The 27,566-nt window shown below is 47.8% G+C and overlaps 2 protein-coding genes across 6 annotated transcripts; both read right to left on the bottom strand.

The window, feature by feature from the left end:
- Positions 1–336: 336 nt before the first annotated feature.
- On the bottom strand, positions 337–12,884 carry LOC102459544 (alpha-1,4-N-acetylglucosaminyltransferase-like). 5 transcript variants are annotated; one of them, XM_089780931.1, is made up of 4 exons: positions 5,552–5,670; positions 4,703–4,753; positions 3,960–4,396; positions 337–1,533 (listed from the first exon to the last, which is right to left on the bottom strand). In XM_089780931.1, exons 3-4 carry the CDS (start codon positions 4,368–4,370, stop codon positions 943–945), a joined length of 1,002 nt encoding a protein of 333 aa, XP_089637057.1. In that variant the 5' UTR covers positions 4,371–4,396; positions 4,703–4,753; positions 5,552–5,670; the 3' UTR covers positions 337–942. The 5 variants fall into 5 exon arrangements, with proteins under 5 accessions (XP_089637057.1, XP_075793382.2, XP_089637059.1 ...); XM_075937267.2 differs by lacking the exons at positions 4,703–4,753; positions 5,552–5,670 and adding an exon at positions 9,904–12,884; XM_089780933.1 differs by lacking the exon at positions 4,703–4,753 and having other exon boundaries at positions 5,552–5,672.
- LOC102460256 (alpha-1,4-N-acetylglucosaminyltransferase-like) lies at positions 5,560–27,400 on the bottom strand. The gene is made up of 4 exons (XM_089780937.1): positions 23,468–27,400; positions 22,199–22,635; positions 18,296–18,927; positions 5,560–5,672 (listed from the first exon to the last, which is right to left on the bottom strand). Exons 2-3 carry the CDS (start codon positions 22,607–22,609, stop codon positions 18,337–18,339), a joined length of 1,002 nt encoding a protein of 333 aa, XP_089637063.1. The 5' UTR covers positions 22,610–22,635; positions 23,468–27,400; the 3' UTR covers positions 5,560–5,672; positions 18,296–18,336.
- Positions 27,401–27,566: the final 166 nt, after the last annotated feature.

Here is a 27,566-nt window from a genome sequence, read left to right on the forward strand (position 1 = left end):
CTAGGGACCCCCAGGAGCAGCTGCCACCCTGTACACAGGGCCATGTCTGGCAGTCAGAGGAGCTACCCTACTTTGAAAGTTAACCGATTTATATGGGATGGGTTGGTTGGGGCTGGGAGGTCCGATCCGCCCTGGACAGGCAGGAGTGGTCTCCGGGGCAACATACAGGGGCTGTTTCATACCAGTGGGAGCTGCCCCTGTCTGTGGCATGTCAGGGATGGTGAGTTCTGCAGGGCTGGAGCAGCCTCCTGCCTGCACCCACTGTGCGGGGTGGAGAAAAGGAGAAGGAAAACAAACAATCGTAGTGAACATCTGGAGGAGGCGGGAGGTGTGGGCTGTTGTTCATGGAGCGTTATTGTATTCACAGTTACTTAACATCAATATTACAGTAGCAGGGCGAAGCCTCAGGCTCATTGCACAGGGTGCTATAGACACTCGCAGCAAGTGGCTGGGCAAAATTTCCAAAGACATCTAAAGGAACAAATTCTGAAAGGCATTGAGGCACCTGAGGGGGAGGACAGATGCCCAATGGGATTTTCTAGTACACTTAGGGGCATCTCTAGGCATTAAACGCTGTTGAACATCTGGCCCTTTGGTTCCTGAGTCGCCCTGATTTTCAGAGGAGCTTTGGACACCAAAGCCAATGTGACCTTTCACACTAGTACTCAGGCTCCCAGATTACTTAGGTGCTTATCAAGTCATCCACAATGGTATTTACACCCTTGCTTGCCTACTGATTTCATTCACTCCTGGAGAACCTTGGGAGAAGAGATGGATTCTGAGAGGTTCTCTCCTACCAAGTCACTCACAGACAGAAAATGGCTGGGAGTCACTGACTCAGAGCAGATTCGTGTTGTGCACAATTGATTTAGTCCCAGGGCTGTCAGGGCTGGAAGAGTCACGTTGTTCTGCTAATGCCGTCACTCAGTCTTGATTTGTTGCCTATGGAACACTGCCTTCTGGGCCTTGAATAAGGACCTTGTACGTGGTGGGGCAGTGTGTTTTGAAGAGAATTTCCACTAAGGTGTTACTTCCTGCAACCACACGCTTGTGTTCCCGGTTCATGTAGTTCCACAGATGCAGGGAATAGGAGTTGTTGAAGTTGAAGCTCTTCTCCCAGACCTCAAAGTACCGATTCCAAGCCGAGTAGGGGATGGAGTAGAAACGCTGAGGATGCAGGAAGGAAATGTTTTGACAGTTTATATCCTCTACATTATGGAAATCGGTCAGGGTGCACAACGCTTTGAGCCTCCTTGTTAGTAAGCTGGGCCCTTGGTATCCCCAAATGTCTCCTTTGTAATTTTGAACAAAATCCTCCATGCAATCCCAGAGGAACCCATGATGGCGAGAAAAGCCAAAAATCGCACTTCCGGAGACCTGGGAAGCCTCGGCCGCCACAAAGTTTTCCATTAAAATAGGCCTCATGGAGATGACATCGGTGTCCATGTAGATCCCACCGTATTTCCAGACGAGGGCAAGTCTGCTAGCGTCAGAGCTGACATGAAGCCAGTACCTTTCCTGGGCTGGATTTACCTGCAGAGGTGGAAAGGGATCACAGAGATGCAATTGACTCCACTTCAAAACATCTCAACATCTGCTTTCGTTAGCTATGTCCTCTACAAAACTCTCAGCCGTGTCTGTCCTAACTGTAATCCCTTCCTCAAATAACGGCCGTTTTTCTTGCTCAGGTGTGACACACTGTTGGAAAAAGGCAAGAGCACATGTAGCTTTTGTTCAGTGTCTTTGTACAAGTGTCCCAGGCACAGGAAACCCCAAGGAAACACCCAAGAATTATAACATCTGAATCTTAGTAACATAACAAGGGCCATACTAGGTCACACTAAGTATCTAGCCCAGGATCCTATTTTCAGACAGTGGCCACTGCCAGGTGCCCCAGAGGGAGTGAACAGAATGTAGGGACACTATTCCTGCCCATCAGATCCATCCTCTTTGCCCACAAAAGGTTATGCCCCAATAAATGTGTTTGTCTTTAAGGTGCCACAGGACTCCTCATTGGTTTTGCCAGTGCAGACTAAAATAGCCACCCCGCTGACACTATAGTTAGTAGTTCTGCAAAATCATATTTGAGTTCCTTCAGAACTCTGGGGTGAATGCCATCTGGTGTGGGGTGTCTTATTACAGGGTAATTTATCTGTTTGATCCGTTTATCTCGAGTGCTCCTTTAGCATCTGGATTGTTCAGTGGCCCCATTGGTGGGTTAGTTGGCTTCCTGCTTCTACTGTCCTTTTCGCTATTACTTTTAGAGACTTTGGCGAGCTGTTCGTCACATTCTTTTCGGCTTTTTAAAATTGTATTTTTACACTTGTCAGAGTTTATGCTCCGTTCCACTGTCTTCACTTGGATTTCACTTCCCTTTTGTTAAGTTTCTTTTATTTTGTTTCGTTTTGTTTTTTGCCTCTCACTGTTTCTTTTACTTTATTGCTTGTCAAGATGTCAGTTTTGGCACTGGGCCTTTTCATTTCTGCTTCAGTTTTATGCAGTTCTCCTTCATTATTATTACCCTTCATTATCACTAACCCTTAACTGTAATTTCCCCCAAACAGCCCCCCATGTCAATTGGCACACGCAATGACTGACCAAAAGTCCCTATGATTCCACTGAGAGATTCTCACTGACTTTGAGGGCTTTGGAAGGGGCCTCTGCTGGTAATCTCTGCAGAGGATAAAAAGTGAGAGAGAACTTCAGGCCTTATTGGGGGCAGGGCGGGCCGGTGTACCAATATTGCAGCCAGGTGCTTGCTCATTCCCACGACTCCCTGCTTTCATTTACAAACGAACTAGAAGATTTTCCCGGCCTGGCTCAGGGCCTTAATTCAACTAATTCTTGATTTTCTTCATTTAAATACTGGACCTGGGGAGGAGGGGTTCAGGATGCTGGGGAGGGGAGGACTAACCCAGCGCTCTCTCACTGCAGGAGCTTGGTGCTAAGTGGGAAGCATCTCTCCATGGCTGCTCCAGCTCCAGCCAGTAAAACAGAGGGAAGGGCGCATGTCCCCAGCTGGGGCTGGTCCAGGTACATCTGCCCTTTGTACTCCCCAGCCAGAGTGGGGAATGCAGCCAACTGTGCACTTTCCCCTCACTCCCTGACAAAGGGGAACAGCCAGCAATGTCCCCCTCTGAATCGGGGGGGGGACACTATCTCCCTCTAAAGAACACCTAGGGGAAGGTCCAGAGATGGGGCAGTCCCCAATGGGGAGAAGGGAGCTCACCCCGGTGTCTCCTTTCACCTGCCTTTTCTGTACAGTTTTGTGAGGAGCAATCCCATTCTAGGAACATCCCAATTTCCTGGCACAACTGAAGTCTTACCTTGTTTTTAAGTTATGAGAAGAGAAAGCTTCCTACCAACTTTAGTGATCCTAGCTCCTAACGTTTAGGAGGATTCCAGCCTGTGTTTTCAAATAGGCCAAAGCAAGAACTCCAAGGGGAGTGAACTCTCAAAATAACCCTTCTGAAAGGAGCTGGTAAAGACTAGAACACCCCACCCAAACTGACCTCTGCATTTCTCTCTTGCTTCTAAATCTTGTGCCCAGACATTTCCGTGACTCCCAGACACCTTCAACAAGCACTGAAATCATATTTCCCAAACAGCAAATCCTCACTTTACATTCATGATGCCTGAAATGTGTCAAAAACATTTGAATCGACCTCTTGCCTTTCTGGAAAAAGGGGGATTCACCACTTTGAGACAATATAAATACTGAAATGACGATGGAAATGCTCCATTTGCCATAACTCCTGCCCCCAGGAAATGGACAATGACCGTAACAATTCCAATGAATATTTAATGCATGGGAAAATGTCATGAAAAAGGGGCCCACACTCTGTACAGCAAAATGACAACGGCTTCAAAACTTGAATAAAGTGTAAAAACCTTCATTTCCCTCCACTTCTACTTTGAATCTTGTTCAAAAATATTTCCCCCTTCGTGTTTCCTCTCACCTTATGATACCATGGGAGAAGAGGTGTCTCCTGGAAAACAGTTTCCATCAGGAGAGGAAGAAGGAAGACATTCTCCATTGCAGATAGCAGAGCCAAGGCTGTGGAATTGGAACTTGAATCCCGCCATGTGTTATTTTTCAGCCCTTTCATGAAGAAAAGAACAGGTCTGTCAGGGTAGGCCCTGGCAGCAGATTCCACAGAACATGAAGCCAACGGAGGAATCTGCAAGCGGTATGTGGTCTCCACAAAGATGATGCCGCTGGTCTGGTTCACATCATCCTTTTGTGTCGCGAAGAGCTCAGGACTCGGCGTCCAAAAGAAGCTGTGGCCACGCGGCAGGAAACGTTTATAGACAAAGGCCAGGACAAAGACAAAAGTGAGTGCGAGCCCTATTTTGATCCCCTTCAACATTCTTGCTTCTCTTTGGACAGACGAATCTTGACAAAAACAAACAAAGTGTCAGTGAATCTTTCATTACCGCTGGGAGACAAGACAGGATTTCAAATGGTGTCATTGCTTTGGATAATTTCCAGGGTGGACACAAAGCAATTATTAAAAAAATATATTAAAAATCAGTTTTTTAATTTAAATCGTATTTTTTTGTTCTTTAAAATCGATGAAATACTAAATTTTGTGTTTTCAAAGTAACAGTTACAATTACATCTCATCAATAACATGCTGGACATACACTTACAACCTCATAAAACGGGAATGAACGGCTCTAATCTGCCCTGTTTAACTACCTGCTCTTCTTCCTGAGAGTTCTCGCCTTACAATTTCCGTTTCTCAGCAGACTGCGGGAACACATGCAAAGACACACAGATTGGGCAGATTCATTTGGCAAAGCACCCTCTCTGTGCTGTTTCGTATAAATGTGATTTGACGAGTAAATTCCCAAGCTGTTTGCTGTGTTGGGTGTTGATAGAAAAAAAGTTTTAGCTTCGCAAATCCTTATGGCTTGTTCAATTAGTGAACTAGGTTTAGAATCGCTCCCCCAACTACACAATACAGAAAACTGCAGTAAGAGAAATCTACAGTTGCCAGTTGCCACCGTATGTCGTTTTCATATGTTATATTACATAAGACAGACCCCATATTTAGGAACATGATGGCTACAGACCACAATAGTGATGCCATGAGTCTATTCCCTGTTTTACTTCTGCAGAACTCAGCTCTCCAAAGGGAACCCCATTCTGTACTCGTTTTCTCAAAAAAGAGAAGAGCCGGTGAATTCAATGGGTCTTACTCCAAAAATAAGTCAGAGGGTGTTAGCTGGGTTAGTCTGTATTTACAAAAGCAAGGAGGAGTCCTATGGCGTTTTAGGCTGTATCTGCACAGCAGGATTATTTCAGAAAAGCTGATGTTATGACCACAGAAAACAGTTATTTTGACATAATGTTGAAATAATGTCGAGCTGAAGGACATCTTACTCCGACTCCTGTAACTCTCACTTTACAAGGAGTAAGGGAAGTTGGAGGAAGAGTGCTCTAATTCGGACTTCCTGCTGTGCAGACAGTGCCAAAATCCGAAATAAGCTATTGCAACTTAAGCTACGCAATCGATGTTACTCAAGTAGTGTGGCTGATTCTGACTTTAGCCTTGCTGTGTAGACATGTCCCTAGAGACCAACAGACTTCATAAGGCACAAGTGGCCATGGGTAAAATTCACTTCATCAGGTGAATCGGAGTGGAAGATACAGAGGCAGCGACTACCTATAAGGACAACAAAAGAGAGACGTTACTTGCGTTAATCAAATCCGGATGGAAGTGACTCATTCACAGCAGTTGATGTGGAGATGAGACTATCAAAAGAGTAGTGCGTTAACCAGTTAAGATGCTTATTCAGTCTTAAATTGATTGTGTTGAATTTGCAAATGAACGTTAGTTCAGCTTATATTTAAAAAACAACAAATGGTCTGGTAGCACTTTACAGATTAACAAAACATGTAAATGGTATCAGGAGCTTTCATGGGCCCAGCCCACTTCCTCAGATGACCGGAGTTTTGAGTTTAGGACGTGCAGACCCAAAATAAAGAGAAGAGAGGGGAGAGGAGAGGAGGGAAGGAAAAAAAAGATTAGCTTTTTTTAACTATCCAGTCCTTAGGTGTTTATAGATTGCCAGTCCTGCCTACTTGTTTTTCCCTTTGATATTTTTATACCCTCTGCTTCTTGTTTCCCGCTCCCTTTCTTTTTTCTCCTTCCCCCTCTTCTTTCTCCCCTATTTATTGTGGGTCTGCACATCCTAAATTCAAGACCCCGGTCATCTGAAGAAGTGGGCTGTGCCCATGAAAGCTCATGATACCATCTACATGTTTTGTTAGTCTATAAAGTGCTACCAGACCATTTGTTGTTTTCTAAGTTTATTCTGTTCAGACTCACTTGGCTGCCCCCTGAAGCTTTAGTTCAGCTGTCTCCCATTGAGAAAGGTTTTGAAATTGTTTTGTAGAAAGATGGCTACTTTCACATCCATTATTGACTGTCCAGGGAGGTTAAAATGTTCCTCTACAGGTTTAATAGTAATAGAGAGGTACAGGTTTGTGTATGTTCCCATTCTTGATGTCTGATTTGGGTCCATTAATCCTTTGGTGCAGAGATAGTCTGGTCTGGCCAATACTCATGGCAGAGGTGCATTGTGGCACAGGATGGCACATATCACATTAGAGGATGTGCAGGTGGATGAGCCCCTGATGTTGGGGCGTATGTGGTTAGCTCCTGTGATGATGTTGCTAGTATGGGTGTGTGGACAGAACTGGCAATGGGCTATGTTGCAGGAGTAGGTTCCTGGGGAAGTGTTTCTGTGGTGTGTTGTGTGGCTGCTGCTGAGTATTTTTCCCCCAGTCTGACGCAAATACCAGCAGCCACGGGTTCTGGGGACACCGATGAGAGGGTCAAATCAGGGTGAATGCTAGAAATGGGGCTACTTACAGCCCAAGAGCGGAGGACCTCCACTAAAATGCGCACTGAACCAGTCAAAAAGAGCACTTCTGTTTGCCGCACTGAGAATCCCCTCAGACACTCCAGCTTTCCCATTGTCTCAGCCAGCACGGCACCCTACATGGATGAGAGGTTATGAAAACCAATCGCACCAACTCCAAACAGGTTCTTCCAATGCTAAAGGACCAGCTCCATTCTCAGGCCAATTTATACCTCAGGGTACGTCTAAACTACATGGCTCCGTTGAAGGAGCCATGTAGATTTGTTGTTTTGGGAAACGCAAATGAAGCCGCGATTTAAATGATCGCGGCTTCATTTAAATTTACATGGCTGCCGCGCTGAGCCGACAAACAGCTGATCAGCTGTTTGTCCACTCAGCGCGCTAGTCTGGACGCTCCCCTGCCGACATCAAAGCCCTTTGTCGGCAGCCCCGGTAAACCTCATCCCACGAAGAATAATGGGGCTGCCGACAAAGTGCTTTGATGTCAGCAGGGGAGCGTCCAGACTAGCACGCTGAGCGGACAAACAGCTGATTAGCTGTTTGTCGGCTCAGCGTGGCAGCCATGTAAATTTAAATGAAGCTGCGATCATTTAAATCCCGGCTTCATTTGCCTTTGCCTATGTGTCTAATCTACATGCCTCTGACGACAGAGTGTAGCCAGACAGACTAACCCCATATCATCCATCTTATTTGCCTCTCTGAAGCACAGGGCAGAGAAGGAGCAATAATATCAGCATAGTCTATGCTGGCTCATCTGATCCTGAGGAGCTAAAAAAAAACCAGATATGTGGATAGAGAGCGATTAAGGCAATAAGCTGGCCTCGAGGCTGCGGCTGGCACCTATGTTGATTCGAACACACACACAGTCCCTGGGAGAGGAATTTCCCACTGAGAAAACAATGTCCCGTACTTCCAATTTAATCATCTCAATTCTCTCTTACAAGTGTAAATTAAGTTCACAACTCCCTTGTAAGAACTGGTCTCACAGCAGACAGACCAGCATCAATTGGCATTACAGACAAGAAAGAGAAATACGTGACCCCATGGGTATATAAGATGGGCCCAGCACACACTCACTTTGAGTGACATTCTACCCTCTACCTGCTGGTCGGGTTAGGTGTTTGACCTCCCGAGGTTCTATGGGGACGCCCACCTCGTATTTTCGTCTTTCCTAGGAATTGAGGGACCGGCCCCGGCCTGACATGCTGGAGTCGAGAGGCACAGAAGGGGGTAAAAATTGTACCTGGATGTGGTCCTCTGTCTTAAGTGTACACATAGAAAGAGTAAGCTGTTACTTGGTACCATTATTTCTATTTTTCTATCTTTATCTTTTTTGTAACCATTTTTAAGATCTATATTTTGCTAGTAGTTAAGAAATAGAACAATAGCCATTGTAACCATATGATTTATAAGCTTCTTTAATAAACCTGTAACTGTTTAAGTTTTAACCTGACTCCTTCAGTTGCTGTAACAGAACCAGGCACAATTTAAAAGAACTTCAGCCGGTCTTAAGGGACAGATACAGGGAGCCCTGACCGTCGGCTGACACAGAGGCATGTAGTCTAGACACAGCCTCAGAGCTTATCCAGAAGAGCACGCTGGGGGTATGCTCTTGCACCCTACACTTGCCCCCTAGTTTGGACTGGGGAGGCAAATGATGTATACTGAAGTTGCTAATGAAGTGCAGAATTTAAATATCCCGCGCTTGATTAGCATATTCGCAGCCGGACGCCATTTAAAAAAGCCAGTAACCCGAATTACTGCGTCGTGTGTAGATGCAGTTTTCCGTTAGAAAACCCTTTCCTTGATTTATCTGTTATTTCTCATTGAACGAGGAGTAACAGTTAAATCGAGGGAAGGGTTTTCTGATGGAATATGGCGTCTACACGTGGCACAGTAATTCAGCCTACCAGCTTCTAAAAATGACGATAGGCCGCAAATATGCTAATCAAGCGTGGGATATTTAAATCCTGAGCTTCATTAGCAACTTCGGTATGCTTCATTTGCCTCCTTAGTCCTAACTAGGGGGCAAGTGCAGATATACGCTGGGCCAGTTCTTTTCAATCTAACCTCTAAAGGTTTATTAAAGAAAGAAGAGGCTGAGGTTTACAGCAACATTCCTCAAATGTGTATTGGCAACAGTTAAGGTTCATTGCCAGTCAAGAACTTTAATTCACTTGAGTAGCCACCCTGTTACAATAGGCGGGTGAAGCCTGTTGATATCTCTCTGAAGCAAATACTTAGAATGTCAGAACATGGCCAATACTTATCACTCTACATAGAAGACTCTGACATGCACATGAATAGTAGAAACACAACCAGCAAAGTATCAGCTTTCAATAGACACCTCCCTTGACCCACTTTGTACAAAACGTTGAGCAAACCTACAACGGCAGGTACAACAAAATTCTGCACATTCACATCAAGAAGCCAAGAATGTCACCCCACCACGGCCAAAGTGATGCCGGAAGGGATGCCAGTAACATGGCTGCGTGTGTCACAGGGCTATCCCATGCCTGCCTCTGTATTGCTACAGGTTCTAATTCAGTATTAGAAATAACAGCGTGTGACTGGAAAGGTTTGTGAAAACCATGTTTGTCTAAAACAGGGTTCATCATTGTAAGGTTCAATATGATCATCATAATATCCCTGAACTTTGTGACAAATGCAAGGCAATAATTGCTTAAAACAACAGTGGATTTGATCTTCTTTTGTACCATGATTTCTATATATGATTTCTTAGGTGAGCCGGCCAAAAGCTAAAGGTAATTTCTCTCTAGAAGCTCTGGCCAATGTCTGGAACCAAATAAACACCAAGTGAATATAGATATTCATGTTCTCCATAATGTAGGAATCCTGGAATTTAGCCATGAAAGCAAGATGGCGGTGTGCCTCAGTTTCCCTGCTCATATAGCACGTTAAGTGTGGAATGCCTTCTCTCGTGATAAGTTCCAACACAAGTTATAGGCACCAACAACTGGGAAATATAAGCATTACTAGATCTCTTACCGTACGGTGTGGCATTACGTGCCAATCTGAACATGTTCCGGGATTTTACCAAAAGATCATGCGCATTGGGTAGGTTTACAGTTCTGGGTAGCAGCAGCACATTGGTTACAAAAGTGGAAACCAGCAACAAGAACAAATCCGTTGCAAGCGCACATGTACCGTTCTTTTTGTCATCCTTGGCTCAATACCATTGGCGGGCGAGCATTTTAGGGTTAACTTGTGGGACAGCTGTGTTATTCTCAGCTATGACGAACTAAGAGGCCACTTCCACACACAAAGCACTGGAGAGAAATTCTGCCTTCCCAGCCGAGCTGCTTCTGCTCCACACAGACCAACCTTTGGGGACAGTCTCTCCTCTGTCCCAGCGCCTTGGCTAGTTCCAGCTGGTCTCCACACACCGGGGCTTGATCCTACAGAGCTATTTGCAACAAATCGGGTTCTTCCTGGGCAGGTTTCTCTTCCACAAGCTTTACTAGGCCTCCGTCCAGCAGCGCCACAAACTTGATCTTTTCCTCAGTCACGGCTTCAGCCGGACTGGAATCTGCTGCACAGAAACATCGTCCTGATCTCTGAGTTCCTCCTGTCCTTGAATGAATTCCAGCCTCGCCTCTGAGCCTGACACAGGCCTTCAGCAACCTCCTGCCAGACACACAGCTCTCTCCCCCAGGCAGACACTGAGAGAAACTCTCCACTTGGTCACAGTAAAATTGGCTAGACATAGACAACTGCCCCAAGTCAATTCCCCCCCCCCCCCGACCCTCCTTCCCAAATCTCCCTGGTAGTCACAGGGGACAGCAGAGTTGCATTCAGACTCCTCTGGGGGCTGGGTTATGACATCAGCCGGATTGCACATTTCTGCCATGTCATCATTAAAGCACAGAGCAACACAGTGACACACGACTCCCAAGCGGATACCGTCTCTGCCGCTCTTCCCATTTCCCCCTTGATCTGGAGTTTAGTCTGGCAACTCCCTGCTCAGCTTCGCTGAGTCTCTCCTCTGCTGCTGGTCGCTCTATTCGCCTGGCCTGGACTTCTTTCTCTCTTTCAGCAGCTCCTCTCTCCAGCTCAGCGCTCCTTTGCTTCTCCCTTACATGAATCTCGGCAAATATTTCTTCCTAATCGAGCTCCGCTTTTTTCAAAACCTCCTGCGCTCTGAGATTTCTTCTGCAGCATCTCTGTCCATTAGCAAAGATTGCAGTTCGCACTTAGTGGCTTTCTTTCTGGAAGTGATTTCTTTCTCTGAGCATGGGTCTCTCAGGTCTTTTATTCTAAGATCCTCATTTCATTGCTGACTCATGGCAACTGCTCTTTTGTTATGCTTGCAAGAAGCGGGAGAGAGGGGGTGATATTTATAGGGGCAAAAGGCAATATTCTCTGTTTATTGAAAATACCACATCAAAGCTGTTAGCATATGCTTACACATGCACACACATACAGACACGCACACGCACACTGTTCCACCAGTTGACGTTATATTTACCAGTCCACGGCTAACTGGAGGAGCGGGGGCTCTGGCAGTCCAGACCGATGCTCCCGTCCTTGGCAAGACGTACCCCAAAGTTTCATGCCAAAGTTGTCCCTTTTCATAGTCGTTTTACTTCGCTGGGATCGGTAAGTTTTACATTATACTGTAATCAACTGCGCTTTGAAGCGTTTGTTTGCTTACGTTGTTCCTCTCATATCACAGCTATCTTGTCCCAATGGATAGGTGCTTGCCTCATCTTTATTTGCCCATCATCCGCAGTTCGGTGGGAGCATACCGCAATCTCCTGGCGCTTTTATATCTGTCCTCCGCTTCTTTCTAGAATGTTTGGCCTTCATCCTTTTCTCGCAACACACATGCCTCATTCACACGCACAAACCAGAATTGATTTCTTTGGTACATAGACACAATATGATTATTTAAGCAGGAATATCAAATTACAATTAAACCTCACCTCCTCACCACCCAATCATCATGCCCTTTTACTTGTTTGACAATACTAATTTTAAAACATAAAACAAAAAATTATCAGACTCTATCTCTGCCTTGGAATCGACTTTAGACACAATATTCTGGCTGACGTAGCTTTACCAGAAGGTCAAGGTCCTTTCTGATCTCAGAAAGGGTGGCCGGCAGCATACACATGACTTTGCATAAAGCTACACTTTAGCTTCGTGGCTACACTTTAACATCGGAATAGCGAGCCAAAAATAACGAGCTTCTCTTAAGACGTGTGATAGATATTTTGGGATAATCCAGTATCTCGAAATAGCACTGCAGTGTAGAAGTAGCCTGAGCTTATTAACCCGTTAGGATCGGGTGACTATGTTATTAGCCAGTTATAGAACACAAGGTCAGTCAACTTGCTTTGAAACTCACATCTACATGGTAACTGAATGAATTAACTTATGCTCCTGTGGCTCCCATGGGTATGGGTTGCACTCTGCAGTTTGTTTTCCTCACAGATGCCCAGACGGTGGGGTGGGGAAGCGGGGATGGCTGTTTTCCGTGGGTGGGGCCAGCCGGGCCGGGCTGAGTGGGGTTTTCTCCTGGGGCCGGCCCACGGGAACCCGGATTTTGCGGAGACTCCGCGCTGGCAGCTGCTTTCCCAGGTGGCTTTGAATTCCCGGTGGGGGGGAGGTTGCAGGGTTACAGTGCGGGAAACCCTCCCTGTTCCCAGTGGCTATGCAGGGCCCGGTGCCACTGCAGCCACATTGTGACCCTCTGTGCCCATCACCCCAAGCCGCCCGGCCAGGCGCTTTGCAAACTCTGCCTCTGCAGGGCCAGTTGTGGTTCGCGTCTCTTGCGCCCCGGGGCCGGGAGGGGCCGTCTCGCCGGGCTGGGTAAGTCACAGAGATCCCAAGGGAATCGGCCGGCACAATAGGAACTCTTCAGCCCTTTGCATCCCCAGGGGGAAAGCAGGGGTGTCACTCCCTGCCGGCTGGAAGAGGCTGGCAGCATGATCAGCAGTTTCAGAACCAGGCTCCACACCCTGAAGTGCACAGTTGGGTATGCAGCCAGGGAGAGTTTTGGCTGAGGGAATACTTGGAAATACAAAAAAAAAAGGGGGGGGGAGCCCCTATGGCATGCCCTCTGTTACTCCCACCAAAACCCTGAGGTAAGTCCACAGCCCCCTCTCCCCAGCAGGCCCAGACACACTGGGGATGAGAGGGATAAACCTCTGGGCACCTCACTCTCCCTGACTAGAGCCCTCTCGCACTCGCGGGCGCCTGGGTGCTGCCGGGCAGACAGCTGCTGTGTATTCAACAGGCTGGGTCTGTTCCTGCTGAAACCCCGGGTGCAAGAACCTGCCTCTCGCTGCACAGACACTTTCCCGTCGCTGCCCCAGTGCCGGTGAGAACGATGCAAATCTCCAGCCCCAGGACAAACCAGCAGATTAGATTATTTTCCAGCCACCTCCCTAGGGAACCAATCCCAGTGCTTCACCACCCACCTAGGGAAATAGTTTTTCCTAATCTCCGAGGGCATGTCTACACTACCCCGCTAGTGCGAACTAGCGGGGTAATGTATGCATACCGAACGTGCAAATGAAGCCTGGGATTTGAATTTCCCGGGCTTTATTTGCATAAGCTGGCCGGCGCCATTTTTAAATGCCGGCTTGTTCGAACCCCGTGCCGCGCGGCTACACGCGGCACGGGCTAGATAGTTCGGAATAGCTTGCTAGTCCGAACTATCTAGCCCCGCGCGGCACGGGGTTCGAACAAGCCGGCATTTAAAAATGGCGCCGGCCGGCTTATGCAAATAAAGCCCGGGAAATTCAAATCCTGGGCTTCATTTGCACGTTCGGTATGCATACATTACCCCGCTAGTTCGCACTAGCGGGGTAGTGTAGACATACCCCAACCTAGACCTCCCGCACTGCAACTTGAGACTATTGCTTCCCATTCTGCCATCTGCCACCACTGAGACCAGCCTCTCTCCATCCTCTCTGGAACCCCACTTCAGGGAGTTGAAGGCTGCTGTTAAATCCCCCCTCGCTTTTCTCTTCTGCAGACTAAACAAACCCAAATCCCTCAGTCTCTCCTCATAGGTCATGCGCTCCAGCCCCCTAATCATTTTGGTTGCCCTCCGCTGGACCCTCTCCAATGTGACCACATCCGTTCTATAGTGGGGGGGGCCAGGACACAATACTCCAGATGTGGCCTCACCAGAGCTGAATAAAAGGGAATAATCACTTCTCTAGATCTACTGGCAATGCTCCTCCTAATGCAGCCTGATATGCCATTAGCCTTCTTGGCTACAAGGGCCCCCTGTTAACTCATATCCAGCTTCTCAGCCATTGTAATCCCCAGGTCCTTTTCTGCAGAACTAATGCTTAGCCATTCGATCCCTAGCCTGTAACAATGCTTGGGATTCTTCCGTCCCAAATGCAGGACTCTACACTCGTCCTTATTGAACCTCATCAGATTTCTTTTGGCCCAATCCTCTAATCTGTCTAGGTCATTCTGTACACTATTCCTTCCCTCCAGCATAGCTACCTCTCTGCCTAGCTTACTGTCATCTGCAAACTTGCTGAGGGTGCTATCCATTCCCTCATCCAGGTCATTAACAAAGATATTGTACAAAACCGGTCCTAGAAACGATCCTTGGGGCACTCCCCTAGAAACCGGCTGCCAACCTGACATCGAGCCTTTGATCACTACCCATTGGGCCTAACAGTCTATTCAGCTTTCTATCTATCTTATAGTCCATTTATCAAATCCATATTTCTTTAAGTTTCTGGCAAGAATATTGTGGGAGACAGTATCAAAAGTTTTTCTAACTTTCCCATATCCACTGACTTTCCCATATCCACAGCACCAGTTACCTCATCATAGAAGCTAATCACATTGGTGAGGCATGACTTGCCCTTCGTGAATTCATGTTGACTATTCCTGATCACTTTTCCCTCTTCCAAGTGCTTCAGAATGGATTCCTTCAGAATCCTCTCCATGATTTTTCCGGGGACTGACGTAAGGCTGACTAGTTAGTAGTTCCCTGGATTATCCTTCTTCCCTTTTTTAAAGATGGGTACTACATTTGCCTTTATTCAACATCCAGGAACCCAGCCCTGCAATCAGCCCCAATGCCAATTCTACCCACATATCTATACAAGCGCATTAATTATTGCAGCCAACCACATAAGCCACCAAATCAGAGGTTCATTTAACTGTGCATCCAGGAATGTGATCTATGCCATCAAATGCCAGCAATTCACCACTTTAATATATATTGGACTAACTGGACAGTCCCTACAGGAAAGAATTAAGGAACACAAATCAGATATCCGTAAAGGGAACATACAAAAACCTGTTGGGGAACACTTCAATCTGCCTGGGCATCATATATATAGTATCCCAATGTCTGTGACTCTGTAACGCTGAAACGCTGGCTGTTCCCTGTGGGCGGTTCTGTTGCCTCTCACCGTGGCGCTCGGCCGACTTCTGCGCCACTCAACTGGGCCACTGCGCGGGAGCAAGTGGCGCAAGCGGCCGTTTGGGCTCTGTGCTCTCCGTGCACGAGGAGGAGGAGAAGAGAAAGAGAGAGTGAGAGGCAGGAGGGGGAGAAGAGAAAGAGAGAGATGGAGAGAGAGGCAGGAGGTGGAGGAGAGCTGAGACAGGGAGAGGGGGAGGAAGTAGGAGGAGGAGAGAGAGATGGAACGAGAGGCCGGAGGTTCAGGAGAGAAGTGTGAGATTGAAAGGGAATAGGATGTAGAGGAGAGACCCGTAAATCCCGTCTTAGGATGGGCTGTTGGCTAGTTCATTAATAGATCTTCAAGTGGCTGTTTTGTTACAGACCAATTACACAAGCCAAATACACAGGAAAGGACTGGAATTACAATTCATTCACAAGGTTGATACTCATGGTAATGGATTCAAGCTAACGGATTAAATAAAGATACTGGATGGCTGGGACATTATCAACCTATCAAACAATGATGGTGCCAATGGTTCTTCATCTGTGTAGTATCTCCTGTAAGTACTCTTCCTCTCTAATTGACTACTATGATTCTTCTTTGCCTCTTTTGACTATCCAGTCTTTAGGCACTTATAGACTCTTTGTTTTACTGTTTCAAGCTCGGCTTTCTCCTTGTTGTTTTTATACGCATTGCCTCTTCTTGTTTTCCCACTCCCATTTATTTCCTTCTGTCCCCTGCATCCCATCCCCACGCTTTCCCTCCCTTCTCCCCTATTTATTTTAATCCTAGATCTCTAACACTCTGGTCATCTGAAGAAGTGGGCTGTGCCCTCGAAAGCTCAGGATACCATGCACATGTTTCATTAGTCTTTAAAGTGCTACCAGACTATTTGTTGTATTGTATTCACAGTTACTGAACATCCATGTTACAGTAGCAGGGTGAAGCCTCAGGCACATTGCACAAGGTGCTATAGACACTCACAGCAAGTGACTGGGTAAAATTTCCAAACACATCTAAGGGGACAGATTCTGAAAGGCATTTAGGCACCTCAAGGGGAGCACAGATGACCAATGGGATTTTCAAAACCAGTTACAGGCATCTGTAGGCACCAAAGGCCTGATTTTTAGTGAAGCTTTGGAATTCAAAGCCAATATGACTTTTCACAATAGGACTCAGGCTCCTAGATCAGGGTATGTCTACACTACAGCACTAATTCGAACTAACTTAGTTAATTCGAACTAAGCTAATTCGAACTAACGGATCCAGACTAAAAAACTAGTTTGAATTAGCGTTTTGCTAATTCGAACTAGCATGTCCACATTAAGTGGACCCTGAACCGGGGTTAAGGATGGCCGGAAGCAGTGCCGGCAGGGCATCAGATGAGGACTTAGAGCGTGGAGCTGCTGCCTCAGGCTAGCCGAGGGCTGTGCTTAAAGGGACCCGACCCCCACCCCAGACAGACAGTTCTCAGGGGTGCCCCACTTGCAAAGCAGTCCTGGCTTGGAGTGCCCTGAGTGCCCACACTGGGCACATCACAGCACTCGGCCATCAGACCGGCTGCACTTGCCGCAGGCTGCCATCTGGGGAGAGGGGGCAATTGGGGGGCTGCAGGAGAGCTTCCACCCCCAGAAGCCCGCAGAGCCAGCCCAGTCCTCCCCATGGGGGGCTCGTACCCCATTCCTCCCTCACCTCCTTCCACTTACCCTTCCCTAGCCCCCCTTCCTGATGTACAAAATAAAGAAAACGTGTGGTCAAAAATAGAATCTCTCTTTATTGAACAAAACTTGGGGAGACTGGGAAAAGGAGGTGGGAGAGGGGACGAGAGAGGGTGGGAGAGGAGAGGGCAACTAAAATGATCAGAGGTTTGGAACAGGTCCCATATGAAGAGAGGCTAAAGAGACTGGGACTTTTCAGTTTATAAAAGAGGAGACTGAGGGGGGATAGGATACAGGTCTATAAAAGCATGAGTGGGGTGGAGAGGGTGCATAAAGAAAAGTTCTTCATTAGTTCCCATAATAGAAGGACTAGAGGACACCAAAGGAAAGGAATGGGTAGCAGGCTTCAAACTAGTAACAGAAAGTTGTTCTTCACAAATCAAAGAGTCAACCTGTGGAACTCCTTGCTGCAGGAGGCTGTGAAGGCTAGAACTAGAACAGAGTTTAAAGAGAAGTGAGATAAAGTCATGGAGGTTGGGTCCATGGAATGGTATTAGCCAGGGTGTAGGAGTAGTGTCCCTGCCCAAAGTTTGTGGAAGGCTGGAGAGGGATGGCACGAGACAAATGGCTTGGTCACTGTCTTCGGTCCATCCCCTCCAGGGTCCCTAGTGTTGGCCGCTGTCGGCAGACAGGCTACTGGGCTAGATGGACCTTTGGCCTGACCCAGTACGGCCATTGTAAACTCAGGGTTGGGGGTCTCAGTGGACCACCTTGATTTCCATGCACACCTGCTCCTGGGTGGCCAGACTGGCAGCTCTCCTGCCCTAGACAGCCACTTTCCTGTGCCTAGTGTGGAGGTCGTGGACAAGGTCCACGATGTCTGCACTAGACCAGGCGGGTGCCCACCTCTTGCGGTCCCAGGCAAGCTCCCGGGAGCCGTCAGCCTAGTCCCGGGAAGAGGGGGAGGGCTGGGTGGCAGCGGGTGGCTGGCTCGAACCGTGCCAGGTGCAGGGTCTGCTAGCTGGGTGCTAGCACGTCCGTTAGTTCGAATTAACTTTGTAGTGTAGACATACCCTCACTTAGGTGGTTTGGGAAACATTCCCCTAAAGGACAAGACATACTTATTAAGTCATCCCCGATTGTATTTACACTCTTGCTTTCCTACAAAATTCACTAGGCCCTCAGGAATCTAAGGAGAAGAGGTGACTTCTGAGAGGTTCTGTCCTACAAAGTCACCAGCAGACAGAAAAAAGGCTGAGAGTCACTGATTCAGAGGCGATCCGTATTGCGCACAATTTATTTTAGTCCCAGGATCATAAGGGCTGGAAGAGTCACCTTGTTCTGCTAGATGCCGTCATTCAGTCTTGTTTTGTTGCCTATGGACCACTGCCTTCTGGGCCTTGAATAAGGGCCCTGTACGTGCTGGGGCAGTATGTTTTGAAGAGATTTTCCATTAAGGTGTTACTTCCTGCAACCACAGGTTTGTGTTGCCGGTTCATGAAGTTCCACACATGCAGAGAAAAGGAGTTCTTGAAGTCGGGGCTTTTCTCCCAGACCTGGAAGTACCGATTCCATTCTACGCAGGGGATGGGGTAGTAACGCTGAGGATGTAAGTAGGAAATGTTCTGACAGTTTATATCCTCCACGTTACGGAAACTGGTTACAGGGCACAATGCCTTGAGCCTCCTTGTCAGTAACCTGGGCCCTTGGTGGCCCCAAACATTTCCTCTGTAGTTTTGAACAAAATCCTCCATGCAATCCCAGATGAACTTGTGATGGCGAGAAAAGCCAAAAATCGCATTGCCGGCGAACCGGACATCCTCAGCTGTCAGGAAGTTTTCCAGTGAAATAGGCCTGATGGAGATGACATCAGTGTCCATGTAGATCCCACCGTTTTTCCAGATGAGTGCAAGCCTGATACCGTCAGCGCTGACATGTCTCCAGTACATTTCCTGGGCTGGATTAACCTGTAGAGTTGGAAAAGGACCACAGAGATGTAGTTAACACCACTTTGAAATATCTCAAAACCTGCTCCTGTTAGCTATGTCCTGTAGAAAACTCTCAGCTGTGTCTGTCCTAACTGTAATCCCTTCAATAATTAATGGACGTTTTTCTTTTTGCGGGCGTGACACAGTGCTGGAAAAACACAAGAACAGATGTAGCTTTTGTTTGGTGTCATTGTACGAGTGTGTCCAAGGCACAATTGGTTGGAAACCTCCAACCAATATAAAGTACTGAGAATAATAACATAAAAACGACCTTAGTGGGTAACACTCAGTATCTAGCCCAGTATCCTGTCTTCAGAGAGTGACTAATGTCAGGTGCTCCACGGGGAGTGAACAGAACAATGTCCTGCCCCTACTGGCCAATAGCCATTGATGAACTTAATTTCCATGATTTTATATAGTTCTTTTTTGAACCCTGTTATAGTCTTGGCCTTCATAACATCCTCTGGTCAAAAATGCAGGTTGACTGTGCCCTGTGTGAAGAAATACTTTCTTTTTTTGTTTCAATCTGCTGCCTGTTTTCATTTGGTGACCCCTTCTTCTGGTGTAATAAGAAGGAGTAAATATCACTTCCTTACTGTTACTTACTGTTACTGACCTCAGTGATATCTCCTCCCCAAGCTGAGAAGTCCCAATTTCTTCTCAGACAGAATCTGTTCTCTATCCATTATCGTTTCTGTTGCACTTTTCTGAAGGTTTTCAATTCCAATATATCTTTTGTGAGATGAGGAAACCACACCGGCATGCCATATTCAGGATGCGGGTACAGAATGGATTTATGTATTTTCTGTCTTTCTATCTATCACTTTCCTAATGATTCCCAAGATTCTGTTTGCTTTTTTAACTGCCACTGCACACTGCACAGACATTGTAAACCTCATAGCATGTGGCATAAAGGAGCGGTCAGAAAAGGCTTTCCTTATCAACGGATCTCCGTTTAGACTGCTGCTTTTTGCTGGGAAAGTGCTGTGTTAGCAAAAAGCGGTGGCCATTTTTATTCTAATGAAGCATAGGATACTTAAATCCCCGCTTCCTTAGCAATTTCGGTATGTCTAATTTACATCCCTCTGGCGACAGAGAGATGTAGACTAGATATACCCGAACAGATTGACTTGAGCATAGGCTTTTGTGAGCAAAGACCCACTTCGTCAGATGCATCATCTTTGCCCAGGAAAGCTTATGCCCAAATGAATTTGTTCATCTTTAAGGTGCCACAGGACTCCTAGTTTTTGAAAATGCAGACTAAAATGGCTACCCCGCTGTCACTACAGTTTGTAGTTCTGCAAATTCATATTTGAGTTGCTTCAGAACTCTTGGGTGAATGCCATCTGCTGTTGGCGTCTTATTATAGTTTAACTTAACTGTTTGTTCCAAAGAAACACCTTTAATGACACCTCAATCTGGAACAGAGCCTCAGATTTCTCACCTACAACCAGTGACTCGGGTTTGGGAATCTGCCTCACATTGCCAGTCATGAAGATTGATGTAATGAGCTAATGTATTTTCTCTACAATAGCGTTATTGTCCTTGAGTGCGTCTTTAGCATGTCGATCATCCAGTGGCCCCACCGTTTGGTTAGTTGACTTCCTGCTTCTAATCTCCTTTTCACTATTACTTTTTGAGACTTTGGCGAGCTGTTCTTCACAATCTTTTGGGCTTTTTTAAATTGAACTTTTACACTTGTCAGAGTTAATGCTCCTTTCCACTGTCTTCACTTGGATTTCACTTCCATTTTTTAAGGATTTTTTCCCTCAGTCTCTGCTTCATATAGTTTGTTGTTCAGCCACAGTGATTTTTTTTTTAATTTGGGGTTTGCATTTAAGATGAGCCTCTAGTCCGGTGACTTTAAAAGTCTCCATGCAGATGTCACTTTTGACACCGTGCGTTTTCTTTTCTGTTTAACTAACCACCTCAGATGTATGCAGTTCCCCTTCATCATTGTTACCCTTCATTACCATTAATGATTAGCTGTTGCTTCCCCAAACAGTCCCCCATCTCAAATGACACACTCACCGTCGAACCCAAATCCTGTGTGAATCAACGGAGAGATTCTCATTGAATTCGAGGGCTTTGGAATGGGCCCCTCCTGGCAATCTTTGCAGAGCATAAGAAGGGAGAGAAATTCAGGCCTTGAGTGATGTGGGGGCAGGGAGGGAGGACTACCGCAGCCCTCTCTCACTGTAGCAGCTTGGGACCAGGTGAGAAGTGTCTCTCCATGGCTGATATAGTTCCAGCGGGCACACCTGGGGGAAGGGCTCATGTCCTATGGCTAGGGCAGGTCCACAGTCATCTGTACTTTCTACTTCCAACCCAGAGGGAGGAATGCAGCCAACTGTGCACTTCCCCCTCGCTCCCTGACAAAGGGGAACAGCCAGCAATGTCCCCCCATGAACCGGGAGGAAAGGAGCTTCTGCCCCCTGCATTTCCTAAAGAGCGCATGACGGGTGGGAGACTCAGGGCTGGAAAAGTCCCCACAAGGGAGGGGAGCTCCCCCCATGGCAGCTCCTTGCACCTCCCTGGTGATTCTCTCTCTTTTCTATGTGGTTTTCTGAGACACAATCCCATTCCAGGCACATCCTGTTTTCCTGGCACAACCTCACCCTGACCTTCCTTTAAGTTATGAGAAGAGAAAGCTTTCTACCAACTTTGGTGATCCTAGCTCTTAACATTTAAGAGGATGCCAGCCTGTGTTTTCAAACAGTCCAAAACAATAACTCAAAGGGGAGTGAACTCTCAAAGCTAGCCTTCTGAAAGGAACTCGCTGCCCAAATTGACCTCTCAATTTCTCTCTCGCTTCTAAATCTTGTGCCCGGACATGTTCGTGACTATCAGGCACCTTCACCAAGCACTAAAGTCACGTTTCCCCAGCTATAAATCCTCACTTTACATTCATGCTCACTGACATTTTTCAAATACAACAACAAATTTCTCCTGCCTTTTTGGAAAAGAGGGTGGTTCACCATTTCGAGAAAATAGGATTGTCAGCATTGTGATGGAATGGTCCATTTGCCCTAACTCCTGCCTTCAGGAACTGTGCAATGTCCATAACAATTTCAATCGATATTTTGACTAATGCATGGCTAAGTGTCATGGAAAAAGGGGTCCACACTCGGTGCAGCACAATGACAACAGCTTCAAAATGTGAATAAGTGCATGCAAATCCTTCATTTCCTTCCACTTCTACTTTCAGTCCTGTTCAAAAAAATATTTTCCCCTTAATATTTCCTCTCACCTTATGATACCATGAGAGCAGAGGTGTATCCTGGAAAACAGTTTCCATGTGGAGAGGAAGAAGGAAGACATTCTCCATGGCAGACAGAAGAGCGAAGGCTGTGGAAGTGGAAACTGAATCCACTGATGTTTTATTTTTCAGACCTTTCATGAAGAAACGAATTGGTCTGTTGGGGTAGGCCCTGGCAGCAGATTCCACAGAACATGAAACCAACGGAGGAGGATCAAGACGGTCTGTGCTCTCCACAAAGATGATGCCACTGCTCTGGCTCACGTCATCCTTTTGCATTGGGAATAGCTCAGGACTCGGCTTGCATGAGTAGAGGCAGCCAGGCAGCTGGGAACGTTTATAGACAAAGGCCAGGAGAAAGACAAAAGTGATCCCGAGCCCTATTTTGACCCCCTTCAACATTCTTCCTTGTCTTTGGACAGATGACTCTTAATAAAAAGAAAGTCAGTGTCAGTGATTCATTGATGGTCACTCGGACACAAATACAACAAGACAGGATATCGAATGGTGTTATTGCTTTGGATTATTTCCAGGGTAGATACAAAAATCAGATTTTTAAATTTTAACTGGATTTTGTTGATTTTTAAAAAAATCATCAATAACATACAAAATTTGTATTTGAAAATAACAGTTACAATTACATTTCGTCACAAACATGCACCACATACACGTAGAACCTCATGAAACACGAATGACTGGTGCTGGCCGGCCCAGCTTAACTACCAGCTCTTGCTTCTTAAGAGGTCTCGGCTTTCTATTTTATAGCAGACTGCAGTAACATGTGCAAACACATGCAGGTTGAGTGGGATTCTTTTGTTCTGTGCTTACATGCTGGGTGATCTTGTCTAAGCAGGGCAGAGGTGTTAGTTAAGACATTGTCTTACAGACAGAGAGAAAATATTGAAAAAAGGGCTGAGGCACCATAGAAAGGAACCGTGGATTAGACGGGAAAGAAAATGGGAAATCTACCCCCCCCCCCCAACATCCAGGCAGCCTGTGGAGTTCTTTACCGGGGACGTGCACAAGCCAGAAGCAGAGCTGGGCTCACAAAAGAATTAGGTAGGTCGTGGGAGGGCAGGTTCCTCACTGGCTGTTGGCCAGGAGGGCCCGGAGGGGAGCCCCGTGCTCGGAGGCGCAGGAACACATGGGCTGCCCCAAGTTGGGATGGGATGACAGGACCACTCAGCGTTGCCTTGTTCTGCTCCTGCCTTCCGATGCACCTGGCACCACCAAGGCAGAGTCCGAAGGCGCTCCACTCACCTCTTGTCTGGTGCCTCCCACCGCTCAGCCTGGGGGTTAGCGCGTCAGGCCCCCTCTCCTCCACGGTTTGTTCACTGCCGCTCCCTCCGTCCCGTCCTCTCTCTCGCTCTGCCCTGCAGCCCCTCGCCACTGCGGAACCAAATCTCCTCCCTGCCCACCAGCCCGGTCCCGCAGCGCTCCTCCTGTTCTTTCCTCTCCCAGCCCTCACTGCCCTGCCCTGCCCAGCTTCCTACAGCTCCTGGTTCTGGTTCAATCCGCTCCAGACGCTCCTCCCTCTATCCTGGGTGTGACTGCAGTTTATGGGCATCAGCCTCTACAGGGCAAATTTCCAGCTTCCCTGAGCCTGTTAGCACTCAGTTTCCTGCTCCCTGGCTCTTCCTCCAGGTGCTGGCTGTGGATTCAGTCCTACTCCACTCCAGTCTGTGTCAGTTGGATGCCCCATCACAGACTCCCCCACTCCAGATGTCTACCCGTGGGAGGGGCAGGTATCGTCTCCTTTGCCTCTGACATAGCTAAGCCCAGAGAGACCCTTCCTCTCCTGCCCAGCGTCACCCATCCCCAGCCCATAGCATCTCTTCATTTCTTTCCCAGGATTCCAGGTCATACAGACCCACCTAAAAGGTCCCTTCTATAGATACCGCCCTGGCTCTCCTATCAGAGGCAGGCTGTGCAGGTAACAGGCCTACCTGGCTACCAGTCCTGTGTGAGCGGAGACCCCATGACAGTCGGAAAACAGGGCTCTGGGCTACATGCTCTGACCTAGAATGGCTGTTCTTATGTTCTTAAACTGCATCAGAATTCCCCTGGGAGGTCCCTGCAAACACTGGCCTCTGGGTGGAAATTTTGCCTCCTTCCCCCCTAAAAATTTTTACAAAATATTTCACCAGGGTCTTGTAAACGGTGCTGAAATCAGAACCAAGCCCATTGGAGAGCAGACGTTTGTTTACATGGGGAGTGCACACGTCAACTTCTGGGGTCCCAATAGCTGCAGAATATTGGCTTTTGGGGGCCCATGTGTAAAACATCTGTTGCAGGGACTTGGAAACTCAGCATCTGCAGTGTGTGCCTACAGGAGAGCTGGGGAGTCTGGGGGTGCCCAGGGTTGGTGGGGGGCCCACGTCATTCTATCTCCACGTCTCCTTTCTATGCCAGCTGCTGATCAGTGCCCTAGACTCTGGCCTCTCGATAGGCTGTTTTCAGCTCACAGCCATCATTCAAATGGACACAGAGGTGATCAGGAAGCTGGAAAACAGTGGGCTGTGGTGCTCAACATGCCAGGTTCCCCCTTCACCTTCAGGTAATGATTCAGGGAGACAGACACGGGGCCCTCCCTTCGGCCTGCGTCTCTGACACATTCTGCCTCAGCAAGAGAGGGACACGAACCTTATACTCCACAGTCTGGGGGTCCCAGCAGGCTGGCAGGAGCCCCTATGTGTGCCTGTAGCCCAGCCTCAGCCTGTCCCAGACCCCGGCGTGGGCCCTGACACAGCCAGACCCATGGACTGCTGTTTGTTCCCCTCAGGGGAGGGTGCGACTTGGTGCCCTGGGATGGAAGGAGGGTCCAGTCGTCAGGGCCTGTCGACATGGCGCTTCACTCCACACCAGAGGGGGCGTTTAGTCTGCACCAGCGTGTTCCACCCCAACGGGCCCACGTGGCCCCTACTGCCCCACACCAGAACTTCCCTGGGGCACGCTGCCCTCACCCTGCTTGCAACTGCACCACCATGGAGCTGTGGGGCCGCCCATGGGGTGCTCCTTGTCCGCAGAGGACCGGCTCTGCCACAGAAAGGGCCCCTGGCACAAAGGGCCTGGGAAGGGATCTGGCGGCTGTGAAACGACATGGTTAAATGACGAGGTGCAGCAGCCCCACGGTTGACAGGGAAACAACCACATGGGAGGTTGTTGGCTCTGTGCCTGCACACGCCAAGTTTCCAGAGCTAGCGCAGGCCGATAGTACACAATTCTGAGCTGTAAAAAGGCCTTAACAGGGCAATTTCCTGCAAGATCCTGGACAAACCTGATTGGACGGAGTTTCTGTTTTCATTGTGGGCTGGGATTGTGTGTGATCCATGGGAGAGTGGGAGCCCAGCCTTCCAGGTGCTAGTAATATTCTGTGAGGGGGCGGGAGTCACTGAGTTGTAAGACCAGCAGAGAGACCCTAACCGCATGGGGGGACTCCCCACCCTGCCTCACACTGGAATCTCCCAACACCCGCAGGCACAGGAAGGGTTTTGGGGTCACTAGGCTGAGTTTAAACTGGCTCTGGGCCTGCTTCCTGATCCAGCAACCGGACCGTCTAAGGGGGCCGCTCGTCCTTAGGGAAGGCTTGGAAGGGCCGACGCTGAGCAGGGGCCTGCTGGAGATTGGGGGGCGGGGGGGCTCTGACAAACTGATTAACCTGCCTGTCGCTGCTTGTGTCTTTTCTTTGTAACACTTTCACTGTCACAAGCCAAGTGCTTGCTTAGAAACAGAGGGGAGGGGAGGGGCGGAGGGGGGAGGGGACTCAGTTGTGTCTGTCCAGAGCAGTAAGGAGGCAGTTTCAGTGACCTGAGCAACAGGCATATTTGCACCCCCTCCCACTTTCCCCATCGTTTCTCCTCCCCATTTTTCTACCCCATCATTTTGTGCTCTGCCCCTCCCTCTCCTCCCTGCTTAGAGCCCTGGTAGTGATGCTGTTTGCCCCCTCCTCCTGCCCTGAGCTCTCCCACATCTCCCAACCTCCTGCCCTAATTCCTGCCCTCCCATCTGCTGCTCTGAGCACCCCACTTGTACTCTAGCCCCTGCCGCCCCCACACACCCAATTCCTCCTTGAGCTCCTCCTAGCCCCCCTGGCTGTGAGCCCCTCACATCTGCAAGCTCCTGCCCTGACTCCTCCACCACCCTACACCTCCAGCCCCCTTCCCTGAGCGGATGGCTGGTTCGTGCCATGCCAGGTGCAGGGTCTGCTGGCTGGGCACTGGCAGGCTTGCACCTGGCACGGGTATCGTAGCCAGACCGTGCCCCTTTAAGGGCTCTGGGGCCAGGAGGGGGGGCAGAAGAGTTTCCCTGGTGGTGCCCAGAGTGGCCACCAGGGAAAGCTGGGGAGGGCTAGCCTCTCACTAGTTCGAATTAAGTGGCTACACAGCCCTTAATTCGAACTACTTAATTTGAACTAGGCATTAGTCCTTGTAGAATGAGGTTTACCTAGTTCGAATTAAGCGCTCCGCTAGTTCGAATTAAGTTCGAACTAGCGGTTTGCCTGTGTAGCGCCTATCAAAGTTAATTCAAACTAACGTCTGTTAGTTCGAATTAACTTTGTAGTGTAGACATACCCTATCATACTATATGTATAGTTGTGGTTATTTTTTCCAACCTGCATTACTTTACACTTATTATCCACATTAAACTTCATTTGCGATTTTGTTGTCCAATCGCTTAGTTTTGTGAGATCTTTTGGAAGTTCTTCACAGTCTATTTCTGTCTTGACTATCTTGAACGGGTTAGTATCATCCGCAAACTTTACTACCTCACTGCTTGCCCCTTTCTCTAGATCGTTTATGAATAAGTTGAATAGGTTTGGTTCTAGGACTGACCCTTGGGGGACACCACTAGTTACCCCTCTCCATTCTGAAAATTTACCATTTATTCCTACCCTTTATTTCCTATCTTTTAACCAGTTCTCAGTCCATGAAAGGACCTTCCCTCTTATCCCATGACAATGTAATTTACACAAGAGCTTTTGGTGAGGGACCTGGTCAAAGGCTTTCTGAAAATCTAAGTATACTATATCTACTGGATGCCCCTTGTCCGCAAGTTTGTTAACCCCTTCAAAGAACTCTAATAGATTAGTAAGACATGATTTCCCTTTACAGAAACCATGTTGACTTTTGCTCAACAAATTATGTTCTTCTACATGCCCAGCAATTTTGTTCTTAACTATTGTTTCGGCTAATTTGCCCGGTACTGACGTTAGACTTACCGGTCTGTAATTGCCGGGATCACCTCTAGAGCTCTTTTTAAATATTGGTGTCACGTTAGCTATCTTCCAGTCATTAGGTACGGAAGCCAATTTAAAGGATAGATTACAAACCACAGTTAACAGTTCTGCAATTTCCCATTT

Source organism: Pelodiscus sinensis, chromosome 10, assembly GCF_052426305.1.
Source record: "Pelodiscus sinensis isolate ZL-2025 chromosome 10, ASM5242630v1, whole genome shotgun sequence".
In the NCBI taxonomy this organism is placed as follows: Eukaryota; Metazoa; Chordata; order Testudines; family Trionychidae; genus Pelodiscus; species Pelodiscus sinensis.

Bases quoted from the DNA above. Each gene is read 5' to 3' on its own strand.
- LOC102459544 (XM_075937267.2), bottom strand. From the start codon at position 9,937: ATGTTCAGATTGGCACGTAATGCCACACCGTACG. The intron at 4,397-9,903 runs GTAAGAGATCTA...GTTTTTGTCAAG, and splicing joins ACGTAATGCCACACCGTACG to ATTCGTCTGTCCAAAGAGAA. The intron at 1,534-3,959 runs GTGAGAGGAAAC...CCACCTCTGCAG, and splicing joins TTCTCCCATGGTATCATAAG to GTAAATCCAGCCCAGGAAAG.
- LOC102460256 (XM_089780937.1), bottom strand. From the start codon at position 22,609: ATGTTGAAGGGGGTCAAAATAGGGCTCGGGATCACTTTTGTCTTTCTC. The intron at 18,928-22,198 runs GTGAGAGGAAAT...CCAACTCTACAG, and splicing joins TGCTCTCATGGTATCATAAG to GTTAATCCAGCCCAGGAAAT.